Source organism: Lynx rufus, unplaced genomic scaffold, assembly GCF_022079265.1.
Source record: "Lynx rufus isolate CCGP_SWC_20201006 ecotype Redwood Valley unplaced genomic scaffold, mLynRuf1.p SCAF_4, whole genome shotgun sequence".
Lineage (NCBI taxonomy): Eukaryota > Metazoa > Chordata > Mammalia > Carnivora > Felidae > Lynx > Lynx rufus.
In genome coordinates this window covers 25164143-25181062 of record NW_025814856.1, presented here as the reverse complement: position 1 = coordinate 25181062, position 16920 = coordinate 25164143, and the positions used below count along the sequence as shown (strand labels likewise).

The 16920-nt window shown below is 36.3% G+C and overlaps 1 protein-coding gene across 3 annotated transcripts in view; it reads left to right on the top strand.

The window, feature by feature from the left end:
* DENND6A (DENN domain containing 6A) overlaps nucleotides 1-16920 on the top strand; it is a 65851-nt gene that overhangs the window by 23799 nt on the left and 25132 nt on the right. Inside the window, exons 4-9 of one of the 3 annotated variants that reach the window (XM_047095334.1) lie at nucleotides 4097-4209; nucleotides 6219-6296; nucleotides 7633-7738; nucleotides 8945-9024; nucleotides 10081-10143; nucleotides 11130-11185. In XM_047095334.1, coding sequence (XP_046951290.1) covers nucleotides 4097-4209; nucleotides 6219-6296; nucleotides 7633-7738; nucleotides 8945-9024; nucleotides 10081-10143; nucleotides 11130-11185 — 496 coding nt within the window. Of the gene's footprint in view, nucleotides 1-4096; nucleotides 4210-6215; nucleotides 6297-7632; nucleotides 7739-8944; nucleotides 9025-10080; nucleotides 10144-11129; nucleotides 11186-16920 lie in introns of all 3 variants that reach the window. The other 2 variants (XM_047095333.1, XM_047095335.1) reach the window with 2 other exon arrangements.

Sequence of the window (16920 nt, the reverse complement as noted above, 5' to 3'; positions counted from 1 at the left end):
CATATATTGAAAGGGAAAAATCACTTCCAAAATAGTGACAAAATATAATGAAAATAATTTTGACCTGGGATTGTGTTTGATTTCTGTTGTAAGAACTTAGTTATTTGGAAAAGGATGGTGGGGAAAGGTCACAGCAATTTTCTTGGTTTAAAGAGTGTTGGTTTATTAGTTCTGTTTTCTAGGCTAGTAACCATGGTCTTGATTAGTTAAACTGGAACTTACCTTAAAGCTGTGGGGTTTTACTGAGCAAATCTGCTGCTTTCTTAATACTTGCTATTTTATCAAAGGAAAGGGTTTATGTTGCTCTTGATCAAGAACCCATATTAAGGTTTATTTTCCTTGGAGAGCTGTCACTTGATCTTAAAAGTTATGTAAGTTAATCCCTATACCTTGGTTTATATAAGGAAAAAATGATTTCCATTAAAATGTTTTCTCATTTTTAATGTTAATAATCAGAAAGGTGTGGTGCAAATAGCATAACTTTTAGGTCTTTTTGGAGTTTTGTAGAGCTTAGTGAATATGTTGGGTAAAGGATGCTTGGAATTCAGTACAATTATAGGTCAGTTGTGGAGTTTTATTTTAGAATAATTGAACATAGCCACTAGAAGTGACTTTAGAGAGTATCTTATGATACCATTTTTGTTGACAAGGAAATTGAGAATCTTAGGTTAAGTGACTTCTAGAACACTAATTATTGACAGACCTGGGACTAGATTCCATTGATCGTGGTGCCTTTGTCCTCAGGTCCCAACTTTTCCCCCACGATCACATTCATGTAACCGTTTTTCACATGTAATTGTTATGTTGCTTGTGTAGAGCTGCAGTCTCTTGTTACACTGACAAACTGAATGGCTCATACTAACAGTAGAGATTTATTTTTGATGAGGTTGTAGGGTGTCAGGATTTCCTTGCTCTTTCTAGGTATCATTTTCTGCATAGCAAATGCAAAAAATCTGATCGTCAATCTGTAATGTCTCCTTTCTCATCATAATGATGAGGTCAGAATGGAGAACACAGGTCTAGCAAGATAAGGAGTTGATATTTCTTCCTTTCTTCCTTTCTTTCTCAGGCTTCATGCCTGGCGTGGAGCCCCACACGGGCTTGAACTCATGACCCTGAAATCAAGACCTGAGCTGAGATCAAGAGTCAGACGCTTAACTGACTGAGCCACCCAAGGTGCCCCAAGAGTTGATATTTCTTTAGTAGCCTTTAGTGTGTGAAGGGACAGACCTCTGAAACATAAAACAGGAACCATTTACCTCAGTTGACAAGGATAACATGGCTAAAGCTTTTTGATTTGGTGAACTGTCTTCCTGACCAATTCTGTACAGCTTGTGGGTGCAGCTGATTACTGGAAAGTTCTCACAGCATGCCCGTGATTTGAGAATGGAGCTGGATGGGTAGGGAGTTAAGGCTATGGGAGCTTCATTACTTCCCTTTCACAAAATTCAGCATTCTTTGCATTTTCCACATGCTACGTATCTGTTTCTTAAAATCCATTATCTTTTCCTGCTCTATCCTATGATGTGTCTCAGAGAAATTAATGTGTACTTCTTAGTAGCATTTTCTTTTTTTTTTTTTAAATATGTTTTAACATACAGTGTTATATTAGTTTCAGGTGTACAATATAGTGATTAAACAATTCTATACGTTACTTAGTGCTCATCACAAGTGCACTCTTTAATCCCTATCACCTATTTCACCCACCCCCCACTGGCAACCATCAGTTTGTTCTCTATCGTTGAGTCTATTTCTTGGTTTGTGTTTCTCTTTTTCCTTTGTTTTGCTTTTTAAATTCCACATGTGAGTGAAATCATGTAGTATTTGTCTTTCTCTGACTTTTTTCACTTAGCATTGTACTCTCTAGATCCATTTTTGTTGTTGCATGTGGCAAAATTTCATTCTTTTTTATGGCTGAATAATAATCCATTGTGTGTATATATATTGTGTATATATTATCCACTCATCTATCGATGGACCTTTGGACAGCTTCCATAATTTGCCTATTGTAAATAATGGTGCAATGAACATAGGGGTGTATATATTCTTTTGAATTAGGTTTTGTATTCTTTGGCTAAATACCCAGTAGTGTGATTACTAGATCACAGGGTAGATCAACTTCTAATTTTTTTGAGGCATCTCCATATTGCTTTCCAAAGTGACTGTACCAGTTTGCATTCCCCCCAGCAGTGCATGAAGGTTCCTTTTTCTCCACATCCTCATCAACACTTATTTCTTGTATTTTTGATTTTAGCCATTCTGACAGGAATGAGATGGTATCTCATAGTAGTTTTGATTTGCATTTTGCTATGATGAGTGATGTTGAGCATCTGTTCATGTCTGTTGGCTCTTTCTTCCCTTTTTTTTTTAAAAAAAACACAATATTTAAATGTCTAATAAAGGGAAAAATTGAACCATCAATTTATAAATCTCTTGAACTAAAACAATGCTAGGAGTGTTTTCCATTATCTCAGGTTTCATGTGTTTTCCTTATTTTTAAACTATCTATTGTAACAAGTAAAGAAATTGACTTGACCCATCCTCCAGTCCCCTGCCCACTTCATCACCAAAGAAATATTAGTTTCTAGGGGCACCTGGGTAGCTCAGTCAGTTAAGCAGCTAACTCTTGGTTTTGGCTTAGGTCATGGTCTCATGTTTTAGGAGATCAAGCTCCACATCGGGCTCTGTGCTGACAGCGTGGAGTCTGCTTGGGATTCTCTTCCTCTCCCTTTTACCCTCCCCTTTCCCCGCGTGTGCTCTCTTTCTCTGAAAATAAATAAATAAACATTAAAAAAATTAAAAATAAATAAGAAATATTAGTTTCTATAACTGCATTTAGGTATGTTGTTTTTTAAAAAAACTTAAACATTAACAAGTTTCTACCTCCTTTGTTGAGAACTTCACGTGCTAAGAAAATATAAGTACTTCAGTGTGTAATAGTAAATAATAAAATCTTGAGCACATTTCATATTTAATATAATCTTATTAGTTCTTAAATATAATAACCAGGAAGAATTTCAGTGATAAGCTACTTAATATGTCTTTGACTTTTTAGACTATTTATGTTTTTTTTTTGTAATTATTGCCAGATAGTTTAGGTAAATTTTACATGTTTTAAGAGGTTTGGTAGAAATGATTAATGTTTAAAGACTTTATTAATCAAAAACCTTTTATTTTATTTTTATTTTTATTTCTAATGTTTATTTTTTGAGAGAGAGAGAGACAGAGCATGAGCATGGGAGGGGCAGAGAGAGAGGGAGACACAAAATGCAGGCTTAGGCCCCCAGCTGTCAGCACAGGTCCCAATGCGGAGCTCGAACCCACAAACTGCAAGATTGTGACCTGAGCCGGATGCTTAACTGACTGAGCCACCCAGCCGTTCCTAATCAAAAACCTTTTCAATTAAAATGAGGAAAATAGTGAATCTATTACTTGGGCTCTTCCTGAGTTTGCTATATTATGTCTTTTTAAAAAAAAACTTCTCATTGTGAAATACAAAACACATACAAGGTCTAGAAATAGAACTTGCCAGCGCCTTAAAAGCCCCCTCATATTCCCTCATGTCCCCTCCTAAACACTGTTTCCTTCCTCCCTCCAAATACAACCACAATTCTGATTCTTACAGTGATAAGTGTCTTGCTTTTCTTTATACTTTTATCACCCAAGTATGCATCCCTAAACACTATAGTTTAGTTTTGCCTGCTTTAAAAAAAATAACAAAAACTATATAAATGGATTTGAACTGTATACGTCCTTTTGCATTTGGCTTCCTTTTCTCATTATTATGTCTGTGAGTCAACATTACATGCAAACAGTTAAAATTTTTTTTTAATTACTTGGGGAAAATGGAATAGGAAAATAGTAAGGAGACATAGGAGTTAAGATGCATGTTTTGCTAATGGCTTTGCCTCTAACCAGCAAAGGTAGCTTTGGACAAGTCACTTGAATTCTCAGGATCTCCTTGTTCTCTTCTAAAACATGATAGAATGGGTTTAAACGGTTGATAGGACCTTATTAGCTCTAACATTTGATGAATCTGGGTAAATAAATGTTATGCTATGCTATTCTTAATTACTTTCATTTTTGTTTTCATTAGGTTGTCTTGGAGATACCCAGTTTTGTTTTAGATTTCGACAATCTTCTGGGAGGAGGGTGTCACTGCATTGTCTCCTGGATCATTATGACAAAGATTTACCAGTTTACTTAAAGGTTGGAAAAGTAGCAATAGAAAAAATGTCCATGTGAGAGGAAACTTTAGAACTCAGTTACCTCTAAAGCATTCAGAAATATTTTACTTTTGTGTTATTACTATATTATACTGTTAGATTTCCTAAGTGAGTCTAATTCATAAGGATTCAGCATGTGAAAGAAAGAAACTTTACAAAGTTACTGTTCTTGAAACATATAATGCCACTGTGAATTTTAGAAATCAATTAGAATGTTGAGGTGGTTTTCTTTCATTTGTTAATACCTCTTTGTTTAGATGTGGAGTTGGGGTGGTACCATACCAGTAAATATCACTTAGAGTTGAAGATTCCCTACTTTATGATAGAATTGTAGTTGTCTCTTTTTGAGCTTTGTTTTCCAGTTATTTATTAAAAACAATTTTAATAATTTAGATGATTTCAGAGTATAGGCTTCTGTTTGGTATTCCATATTTACATCTCTGACTGTGTGAGGCACATTTCCGTCTGGATGTCCTATCAGCACATCCAGTATGACCTCATTTGCCTAAAATCAGCATTTACAGTTAACCTCTCTGGTTCCAGTAATGACAGGAACCCTTTCCCAGTTAGCAAAGCTATTACCTTTGAAATGTCTTATAGCCATCTACTCCTTTCCATGACCTTTTGCTTTCGCTATCAACATATTCTTTCAACTGATAATAATAGTTACTATTGACTGGTGCTTATATTCTAGGCACTGTATTAATAAGCTTGTGTTATCTCATCAGTCCTCATAGTGTTCTGAGAGTTTCTTTTGTAAATGAGGGAATTGAGGGCTGATGAGGATAATAATTTTGCCTAGACATCCCATCTTTTTGGTTTTTTTCAATGTAATGTATTGTATACAGAGTTGTCAGCTAAAGTACATGTATATATTATATAAAAATAAATACAAAATGGCTATCTGTTGCTTAATGAATAAAGAGGCAATGATAGTGCTATTTCCTTGTCCTCACTTTTTGGGCCTTCCAAGATAAGACCTTTACGTTTCCAGTTTCCAACTTTATCTCCTTTCTGTACATGTGCCACATTTTAACCAAACTGAACTATGTGCTTTTTCCTGAGGTAGCTTGTATTTTTCAGTCTCTGTGTGTTTGTTTTTGCTCAAACTCCTGGCTCTCTAAACCTGGGATGTTTTTGTCTTTGTTTAACTCCTATGCATCCTTCAATGCCCCATTCGAAAACAGCTGCCTCTATGAAATCTTTACTGATCCCCATAGACAGAAGTAATCTCTTCCCTCTTGGCCTCCCTGTAACACTTTGTGGTTTCTTCATAGTACCTACCTTGAGGTTTGTTTTTGTCCCTCATAGATTGTGGTCTTCTTAAGGAACTATATCTGATGCATCTTTTAACTTCTGTAACACAATGCCTTGTTCAAAGTAGATGGTCAATAAATATTTGTGCAAAGAATAATCAGTTAGGAACTGGGTTAAAGTTTATTTCATTAGGATGTAAAAACTTCTTATGTTTTTTGGAATGTATTTACTTTCAAATTATATTTTGATAAATATTTCGGTGTTTCATTTTTATTAGGTAAAAATAGAACTGATTATGTAACATTCAGATTGGCATTTAACTCCTTTTTTTCTCTCTCAAAATTTTACATTAGGATACTTCATTTTATTAAGACTGACCCCTAACTCATACTTGTAGGCACAATTTAAAAATATACATGTAGCATTGGAGAAAACGTAGAATTTGATTGTTTCCTGACGTCTATTAACTAGTACAGACATGAATAAACAACGTAAGCTGAGGAGGTTATAATGGGAAAAATCTGATTTTAGTACTTTAGTTGAAATTATTTCACCTTTGGGCAAGCTCCAAGTTTATATCTGCCAGTTACTATCAGGATTGTGTTGGTGGAAAAGCATAACTAGATCTTTGTGTGTATTTCATATCTCAGTTCAGGTTTGTAAAGGAATGTGATGTTAATAATAACAAAAGGATGGCAATATGTATTTTTTTATTTGTCACTTCTTTCATAGAAGGATCCTGCTTATTTTTACGGATATGTGTATTTCCGACAAGTTCGAGATAAAAGTCTAAAAAGAGGCTACTTCCAGAAGGTAAATTTCATATGCACTAATAGGGAAATTGTTTTTATACTGTGGCTAGAAAAATAGAAACTGAATAGTCTTTAAAGTCTTTGATATTTTATCTTTAAACATACTAGAACTTACTTTTTTTTTGTTTTTTTAGATTATAGATACCTGTCCCTAGATTTTTTTTTTTTTTTTTTTTTTAAAGTAGGTCTCATGCCCAGGACCCTGAGATTAAGATGTGAGCTGAGAATCAAGAGTTGGATGCTTAACCGACTGAGCTACCCAGATGCCCCTGTCCCTAGATTTTTAACTGGGATTGAATTTTGCCTTTCTGCTATCTCTGTGCTAGATTCCTGACAGTTATACATATTGTATGAAATTGTTAAAAGCCAAATGAATCTGCTTAATTTCCACATTTTGGGATGAGGAAAAGAATGAACAGATGATTTTTAATATCGTTACAACTAATAAAAGTCTGCAGTATCTTTTTTTGAACAGCTAAGAGTCACTAAATTACATCTTAGCAACATCTTAATCATTAGTATTTCCATTCTAAATGTACAGTCATTTTATTTTCTTTAAAAAAAAAATTAGGGGCACCTGGCTGGCTCAGTCAGAAGAGCATGCAACTCTTGATGTTGGGTTTGTTAGTTTGAGCCCCACATTGGGTGTAGAAATTACTTAAATTGATTAATTAGTTAATTAAAAAATCCCAATCATCATTAAAAATAATAATTGGTTCTGATTTAATTACAGCTAACAGGGACACACCTTTACCTTTTGTAACTAGAATGTGCCTTGACCACTAATTGATATTGGATGGAAAGGTAAAAAGTAGTTTTCAAGAGAAATAGATGAAAAAATTGGCATAATCCATATCTGAATTGGCCCAACTATAAAGTCAGAGTTTCTAAGTATATGGTTATGATCATTGAAAACTAAAATAACAGCAATCATAGGTCTTAGTTTGAAAAAGCATCACAATTTGCTCTTCCTATATTAGGAAGAGTTCATCTCACTAATTCCTGGTAGAACTGCTTTGCAAATGACAGTAGTAGCGAGGCCTTGGAAATTATCCATAATATTTGTCTCTTTGTAGGAAATTCTTTTTCCTGGAGAGCAGGAGAATCTGTGAATATGCCCTTATGCTCTTAAGGTGTAATAAGAAGGTTAAAGTTCTTGCATTCTGCTACTGTAGTTTTATGTAGTTTTTCTTTTAACCGTTTACTGCAAAAACTTTCTTTCAAAATCCACACTTTTTGCTGAATTTAGCTTGTTAGTAATTGATTTTATAAGAAATGACAAATTTAAATTATAATCATCAGTAAAATAAAAAATCATGTTTCTTTTTTCTCTCCAGTCCTTGGTTTTGATCAGCAAACTACCTTACATTCATTTTTTTCATACCGTGCTCAAACAGATAGCACCAGAGTATTTTGAAAAGAGCGAACCTTATTTGGAAGCAGGTAAGTTAAATACTGTGTGACTTAGATACTTTATGAAGGAGTTTTAAAAATTTTCCTGGAAATGGCTGATAAATATAAAGTTGACTTTCTAAAAAATTTAATTAAGAATTTTAAGGGCTAGGGACACCTGGGTGGCTCAGTCAATTAAGCATCTGACTCTTGATTTCACCTCAGGTCATGATCTCACAGTTCATGAATTCAAGCCCCATGATGGGCTCTGAGCTGACACCACAGAACCTGCTTGGGATCCTCTGTCCCTTTCTCTCTGCCCCTCACCCACTCTCTCTCCCTCTCTCTCAAAATAAATAAATAAACTTAAAAAATATCTCTTAAAAATTGTTTTAAAAAAGAAGAATTGTAAGGGCTATATGGTAGGAGACAGATGAAAAGCTATTCTTCATCTTTACCTACAAACACAAAAGACCGTATCTTTTATTATCTCCTTTTGCAGCATAGATGATGCCTATTTATTAGGTTAATGATGAACAAATATGAAGTTGACAGCTCTGCTTCTCAGAGTAGTGTTTAAACAAATCTTTATGTCACTCAATGCAGAGGCCTCTATTGAGTGTTATGTTTTTGTTGCTAATTTGGGTAGTGATAAGTGAATAGGAAAACTCCCTTTCAAAAAATTTATGAACTAGTTTGTATCTTAGAACATAGGTATATTTCAGGGTGCCTGGGTGGCTCAGTTGGTTAAATGTCTGACTCTTGATTTCGGCTCAGGTCATGATCTCATGCATGGTTCATGAATTCAAGCCCCATGTTGGGCTCTGGGCTGCCAGTGCGGAGCCTGCTTGGGGATTCTCTCTCCCTCTCACTCTGTCCCTCCCTCTCTCTTCTCTCTCTCAAAATAAAACAAATAAACTTAAAAAAAAAAAAGAACACAGGTGTATTTCTGGTGAAATGCAAGATATTTTCACCACTTTTACTTTTCTGTTACCTTTTTAATTTTTTCTTTTTTTAGTTTTTATTTTATTTTAGAGCAAGAACATGTAAGTGGGGAGAGGGACAGAGGGAGAGAAAGAGAGAGAAATTGAAGCAGGCTCCATGCTCAGTGCAGAGTGTGATACAGGGCTTGATCCCACGACCCTAGGATCATGACTGAGCCACACAGGCGCCCCTGGAGTTCTAATTTCTAATGTTTCATTTTTCATATTTTGCAGTTTGAACTTACACTAAGGAAAGATTGTATTATTTTTTCAGCTTGTAATGATGTTGATCGATGGCCTGCCCCAGTGCCAGGGAAGACATTACACCTGCCTATTATGGGGGTTGTAATGAAGGTAATAGCTTTTATTTCATTTGTCTCCTTTTCTAGAGAACTCTAGGAAGTTCATAGATGAGTTTTGCTTTTTAACTTCCTAATAATGTTCAATGTCAATATTGCTATCATTTGTATGTGAGGAGTTAGAGATCCCACAGTTCATCCTGCTGTACAGAACCATTAGTTACACAACTCCAGGGGCTACCTGTCCCATTTCATCCTTAGAGTTTTACACAAGGGTGTCATTCTTGTATAATACATGTGACTGTAAATGCAGCCTTTGAGACTTCTGCAACTCCATGGCCCTCCAGAGATGGGTGGCATTGCAGAATACTTGTAGAGTCAAGTATGAATTAGTAAAAATGGGAAGAAATTAGGAAAGCCATTGGTTCTTAGTAATAAATTTCTTCATGTGTGATGTCAGACCAAACATGCCCATCCCAGGATATGGTGCTTTTATTCAGTTTTCTTTTCTTTTTTTAAAAATGGAATAGCATTTTGCTCTCAGGCTTTGTATGAATGTGCTGTAGTGCTTTTGCAATTCATTTTCAAATTGGACTTATTTTTGGCAATGCTGTGTTTTTAGATGTACTTACTTCTGTAGGATGTGTTCTGTTTTTTTCCCTGGGAGATTATCAAAGTGGTACTCCTAGCTCTGGGTTGTGAGTTCTCATGGTTTCCTGTGAGATTTATCCCATAATTTGGCAAGCTTGAGAGGGTGTGTTTGGGTGTGTGTATATTAATGAAGCAAAGAATGGAACAATAAATAGGAAGCAGTATGAAGTTGATGCTCTTTTTCTGTTTTTCAGCACATTTGCTTCTCAGTGAGTTAGTGATTTCCATGTGTATGGGAATATGGAGACATTGGTTCACTTACCTTCTGTGACTAAAGATAAATAAGACTGTAGTTTTAAAATCTGATATAAATACTTTGTTTTTATGGATTTTTATGCATTGCTGAGTGTACTGTTTTAGTGGTAAGAGTGTTTCTGATCCCTCGTTGTAGTGGGAGTCGCAGACCATATAAAGGACATTCTTTTATAGCCAAAGTTAATTTCTTCTCTGTCTCTTCAAGGTACAGATTCCCACATGTCATGACAAGCCTGGGACAACTCAAATAGCGCAGTTAACTCAGCAGGTAGTGTGGTACTGTGGTAGAATAATCCAGCATATATAGTCTCTTTAACAGAATTCTTAAACTAGCAAATATAGAGCTTCTTGGGTTTATATTTCTGAATATTACTGAAATATCCCATTAAATAATTTTGTAATAAATTGATAATAAACTTTCTAATGTTTCTCAGATTGTTTTTCTTGTTTGTTATCTAGCAGACACTGGAGAACTCAATTTATAATGTAACTGTGAGGACTAGGGGAAAGTACATAAAACCTCTTACCTTCTTAGAAGAATGGTCAACAGGCTTTTGTTTTTAGGAAACTCAGTCAAAGGATTCTGTAGTTATGATTGCTTTTCATTTCCCCCACAGTCACATCTGTTCATGGGTGGGGTTGAAGTTTTTGGTTTTTTTTTAAATTTTTTTTAATGTTTTTATTTATTTTTGAGACAGAGAGAGACAGAGCATGAGCAGGGGAGGGGCAGAGAGAGAGGGAGACACAGAACCTGAAGCAGGCTCCAGGCTCTGAGCTGTCAGCACAGAGCCGGAAGTGGGGCTCGAACTCACGGATTGTGAGATTATGACCCGAGCTGAAGTCAGCCTCTCAACCGACTGAGCCACCCAGGCGCCCCGGTTGAAGTTTTTATTTGAAATGTTTTAACTGGTATATTAACACTCCCATTGTTTGAATTGAATTAAAATAGAAAGCAGTAGGAAAACTAATTTTTCCTGTTATATACATATATCAACTGGTATAATGCAGTTGTGAATTAATCTGTCCTCTGACTATTAGATTAATGTTTTATCCAAGGAATCTGTCATCCTTGACCTTCTGCTGTGTTAGGAGGGATTGCTAAGGCCCAATCTCTTTGTGGCTGCTCCTGGAGGAAGAGAATCTTAAAAGATAGGGCAATATGGCTTATTGATCACAAGATAGATAGGCATTTTTAAAAAATGAATTTCTGTAAATTTTAGTGATATCTTCTGTATTTTTTCTCTTTTATCTCAGGCAGACACACATATATCTGTTATTTTACCTACTGTTCATGAGGTGGATCTTTTCAGGTAAATTTTATTAAGTGCCTTTCCTCCTTTGCTTTGTGATATTGTTTTTAATTTCTTTAGAAAATGAATGTTCTTAAATGTGGAAAAAACTGGAAAAAAATAGTCATATTGTGTTTCACAGGTTATAAATCAATGGTTCATCCCTAATGCATGTTACGAACTTTGATGATTAGGGAAATTTGGATGTGGTTGGCTATTACATGGTAGAAACAAATTATTTTTTGTTTGGTTTGGTGTGAGAATGGTATTGTAATGATGTAAGAAAATGGACTTGATTTTTAAAGATGAATTTTTAACTATTTTGAAGTGAAATGTCATGAGGTTTGTGTTTTATTTTAAAATACTTCAGTAAGGGGTGCCTGGGTGGCTCAGTTGGTTAAGTGTCTGACTTCGGCTCAGGTCACGATCTCACGGTCTGTGGGTTCAAGCCCTGTGTCGGGCTCTGTGATGACAGCTTGGAGCCTGGAGCCTGCTTCGGATTCTGTGTCTCACTCTTCTTTCTGCCCCTCCCCCTGCTCGTGCTCTGTCTCTCTCTCTCTCTCTCTCTCTCTCTCTCTCAAAAACAATAAATAAACGTTAAAAAAAATTTTTTTTTAAATATTTACTAAGAAGTGTCCAGCTAGCTTAGTTCGCAGAGCCTAAGACTTAAAATACATCCGTAAGAAAAAAATTAATGAAGTAAAAATGGTAAAATATTGTTAACTCTAGATGATAGGTAAATGGGGGTTCTTACACTACTGCCTTTGTTTTTCGTATGTTTGAAGCTTTTTAAAATGCAAAATAAAAAAAGAGAATCTAGCACATAAAAAAAGAACAGGGAAAAGTACCAATGCCTGTGCCTTACCCAGGGCAGCTGAATAGAAATCTCTGGATTAGTGCCCAAGTTCCAGCTCCTGGGTAGATCTCCTTGGCTTGAGAAACCACTGTTGTTGCAGAGCAGTTATTAAATAGTAATACATGCAATTGGGAGTCATGTGAAAGGCTTAGAATGGGATTTTTGGTTTGGGGTGTATGTGGAATTTTGTGTATGTGTGACCTTTAAACTACATGGAATACTACTTCAGAGGATGATTAGTTCTATATGCTTGATTTGTTTTATACACTTGGCCCTAGCACAGCCTATTAATCCCACTTCTAGGAATTTATCCTGTAAAAATGAAAGCATACATCCTCACAAAGACCTATATGCAAATGTTTATAGCAGCTCTATTCATACCAGCCTAAAACCAGAAACTGCATTTGTCCATAAGCTGGTAAATGGATAAACAAATGTGATTCTTACATGTGTGTGGAATACTACTTAGCAGTTAAAAAAAGACAGCACTGTTGATACAGCCAGCAACATAGGTGACTCTCAGAAGTGTTATGTTTGGCAAAAGGAACCAGATTTTAAAGAGCTACTTACTCAGTGACTCCATTTATAGATATTCTAGAAAAGGGACAGAAATCAGCTCAGTGGTTGCCTGGAGGGTGGGAGAGGGAAATTGAGTAAAAGGGGATGAGGGAATTTTTGGAGTGATGGAAGTGTTTTATATCTTTGCTAAGTGTAAATGTTTCTGTATGTAAATGATAAATCTTTTTTTTTTAATTTACTTTTGAGAGAGAGAGACAGAGTGAGAAGGGGCAGAGAGAGAGGGAGACAAGGAATCTGAAGCAGGCTCCAGGCTGTGAGCTGTCAGCACAGAGCCCGATGCGGGGCTCGAACTCACGAACCGTGAGATCATGACCTGAGCTGACGTCTGGCGCTTAACTGACTAAGCCACCCAGGCACCCCCGTAAATGATAAATCTTAAAAACAAATTGATTTTCTTTTAAAACATTTTTAATGTTTATTTATTTTTGAGAGAGAGAGAGAGAGAGAGAGAGAGAGAAAACATGCAAGTGGGGTAGGGGCAGAGAGAGAGGGAGACAGAAAATCCAAAGCAGGCTCTGCACTTTCAGCGCAAACCCGGATCCAGGGCTCGAACTCACAAGTCGGACTCTCAACCAACTGAGCTACCCAGGCACCCTCAAATCGATTTTCTTTTAAAAAATTAAGTGTTGTAGCATTCTTAGAATAAAGAGGAGAAGTGCCCCCCAAATACATGAATAATTATTACAGGAAAAATACACTAAGAAGGATCCATACTGTTAGTAGTTTTGATACTTCATTCGTTTAGGAATAAGTGAAGCACTGGCACAAGTTGATATAGAATTTGATTACCAGACTTGTTTTCTTTTGAACTGCTGGGTGCAAGTCTTAATGCCTTTCAGTTTATCAGTTATCTTTGCTTTCATGGCAATTAATTATTCCTACCACTAACACTTTTTATTAGCATGTATCTTTTCTCCTGATTATGAATGACATGTTATTGTTTTTAAAGTAGGACAAGTTAGTGTGTTGTTCTTTTAATTCTTGTTGCTCAGGAGGTGAGAAAATGGAAACTTGAACAATAATAGTCCCACACAGAGAGAGCATTGCACCGAGCATTTAACATCTGATGTTCAGATTAGTGCTTCGTCCATGATGGCACTCTTCATTTTGTTTGTGGAGAGCTTACATTGTACATTTATTCCTGTGAATAAGAGTTTAAATGTTTATCATTATATTGAAGGTGATATTTTTATACCCACAATTAGCTTGAGAGCAAAGGAAAGAGACCTGGAAAGATGTTTGGAGCTGAGTGCCAGAGATGCAGTTGAGTGTAAGGGCTTGTCACCCTCCTTCTAGCAAGTCAAGGCTTGTTAAGCTACCACGTATCCATGGACCATGGCTTTCGTTTCAGCCCTCTCAATCATGTACATAGTCTTCTCATTCAGTTTTTAAGTTGGGCTTAGAATTGAGGGATGGTTTTCTGTTGAAATAAATGGACATTCTCTTGCCTGGAGTCAAGGACGTTTTACCTAATGATACTTGCTGTTGGTTCTTCACGCAGCAGGAGGCATATCAGTGATGTGTTGTCATCTTCCTCTTTGCCCTCATCTTGAGAATGAGCCATCTTGGCTTTCTACCCCACTGGCAGGATAGATAACAGTTATGAGTGTTTTTGTGTTTCAAAGAGTGTAAAAGTCTATTGCTATTACTACATAAAATCTGATGTGTCTGATGCTCTTTGATGTTAGTTTAATTTTCAAGATTATAATAACATGGTATATCTTTCTGAAAAAGGTTGAAACCTTTATTTATCTAGTTATTTATGTATGTATCTATTTATTCATTTATTTATCTATTTGGAGTAAGTTTCTCATTTTTGCCAGAGGATGGCTTTTGGCAGAGGTGGGGAGCAGTAGAGCTTAGCATAAAGCGTGCCACTCCAGAGTGGAGATATAAAAATAATACTGAAAAAATATCCTATGATTTTCCTACAGAACTCTCATTTTAGTAATTTTACACTGCAGTTAATTAGACACATACCATCAATATTTATTAAAGTTCGAGCTGGAGATAGGTTTCTTCCTTGAATATTTAATACTTATCTCCCCTAATAAAAGTACTTTATATAATGGATATTTCTAATGTACTATAATTTCATAGAATGCTTCATCTTATAACTGTACTTGCTGTCTGTTTTTGCCCTTACTGAGAATATATTACAATACTTGTGAGAAAACATAATTTCCAGCTTTAATGCCTTAAGGGCATCCCACTATTAAATGTATACTTACCCACATACACACACTTGCCACTTTTCTGTAAATTTGTGATTGTTTCAAAATTATATATATATATATATATATATATATGCTTATATTTGTAAATGTATATGTGTATACATGCATATAGATAGTTGAAAGAATCATAAATTTACAGAAAAGTAGTAAGTATAATATAGAAAACTTTTTTCCTTGAACCAGTGGATAGTCATTTGAAGACCTGATGTTCCCATCATCTCTGAATACTTTAGAGTCTATTTCGTACAAATAAGGATATAATGCAGCCATCAAATCGGGAAGTTAACATTGATAATATTATTTAATTCAGATGTCACCAGTAGTTCAGAATTTTCTGTTGCATTTCCTTGTCCTGTCTCTTCTGTCTCTCTTTCAGTCTGGAATAGATCTTCAAGTCTTCTTTTCATACACCTAAGCTTCTTGTGGTTACAAGACAGTTATTTTGCAGGAAATCCCTGAGTTTAGGTCTGTCTGGGATTTACTCAAAATTAGATTCAAGCTCTGCATGTTTGACATGGAGGTAGCTTGCGTTATTACTGGTGACGTTTACTTTGTGGTATTCTCCAAGCTTCTTGATTGGTAGTTACTCGTTTTCTTTTTGTGAATAAGTATTTTGTGGGGAGGCACTTTGAAACTATGTATATGAGTTATTTATTGCTGTGTAATAAATTACCCCAATATTTAGAGGCTTGAGAGAACAAATAGTACTTCATACACTTTCTGAGGGTTAGGAATCTGGGAATGGCTTCGCTAGATGGTTCTAGCTCTAAATCTCTTATGAAGTTGCAGTCAAAATACCAGCTAGGGTTTTAGTCATTTGGACAAATGGGGCATGAGTATCTGTTTCCCTAAAAGGCTTACTTGGCTGCTGGCTGGAGGTCACCATTTCTTGTGGATTTTAGCAGGAGCCTCATTTCTAGCCATGTGGACTGGCCCATAGGGCAAGTTGAATGTTCTCACAGTATTGGGCAGGTGATCTGAGAGAAGGCAGAAGCCAAAATGTCTTTTATGACCCAACCTTCAAAATTGCACACTGTTGCTTTACCTTATTCTGTTTGTTACATGTAAACCAATAACGTAGCCCACAGCTAAGAGGGGGAGGATTGGGCTCCCATGGTTTTTTTGTTGTTGTTGTTGTTGTTTTTTAAATGTTTATTTTTGAGGGGGGTGGGGAGGGAGACAGAGCAGGGTTGGGGGAGGGGCAGAAAGAGAGGGAGACACAGAATCCAAAGTAGGCTCCAGGCCCTGAGGTGTCAGCTCAGAACCCAACACAGGGCTCTAACCCATGAACTGCAAGATCATGACCTGAGCTGAAGTTGGATGCTTAACCACTTAACCAACTGAGCTGCTAGGCTTCCATGTTTTAAAAGGAGTGTCAAAGAATTTGTAGAAATATTTTAAATCATTACATTGTGTATATTTTATGGGCTGTTGTTTTTTTCTGTTTTATTCAATAGGTTATTAAAATCCATTATTCTCATTTGGTGTTCCAGTTGTCCCCAATTTGGCCAGTGACACTTGTCTTCAAGTTGGCCTCTGTTTTGTTTTGTTTTGTTTTTTTACATATCCTTGTCATTCTTTTTTTTTTTTTTAATTTTTTTTTAACATTTATTTATTTTTGAGACAGAGAGAGACAGAGCATGAATGGGGGAGGGTCAGAGAGAGGGAGACACAGAATCTGAAACAGGCTCCAGGCTCTGAGCTGTCAGCACAGAGCCTGACGCGGGGCTCGAACTCACGGACTGCGAGATCATGACCTGAGCCGAAGTCGGACGCCCAACCGACTGGGCCACCCAGGTGCCCCGATCCTTGTCATTCTTTAAGCATTTCCTTCCTTCTTTTTTTTTTTTTAAAGTCTATTCATTTATTTTTGAGAGAGAGAGAGAGCACGAGTGGGAGGTGGGTGAGGGGAGAGAGAGAGAGAGAGAGAGAGAGAGAGAGAGAGAAAATCCTAAGCAGGCTCTGCACTGTCAGCACAGAGCCTGATGTAGGCTCAAATTCATGAACCATGAGACCGTGACCGGAGCCAAAACAAAGAGCTGGACACTTAACTGACTGAGCCACTTAGGCACCCTGAAACACTT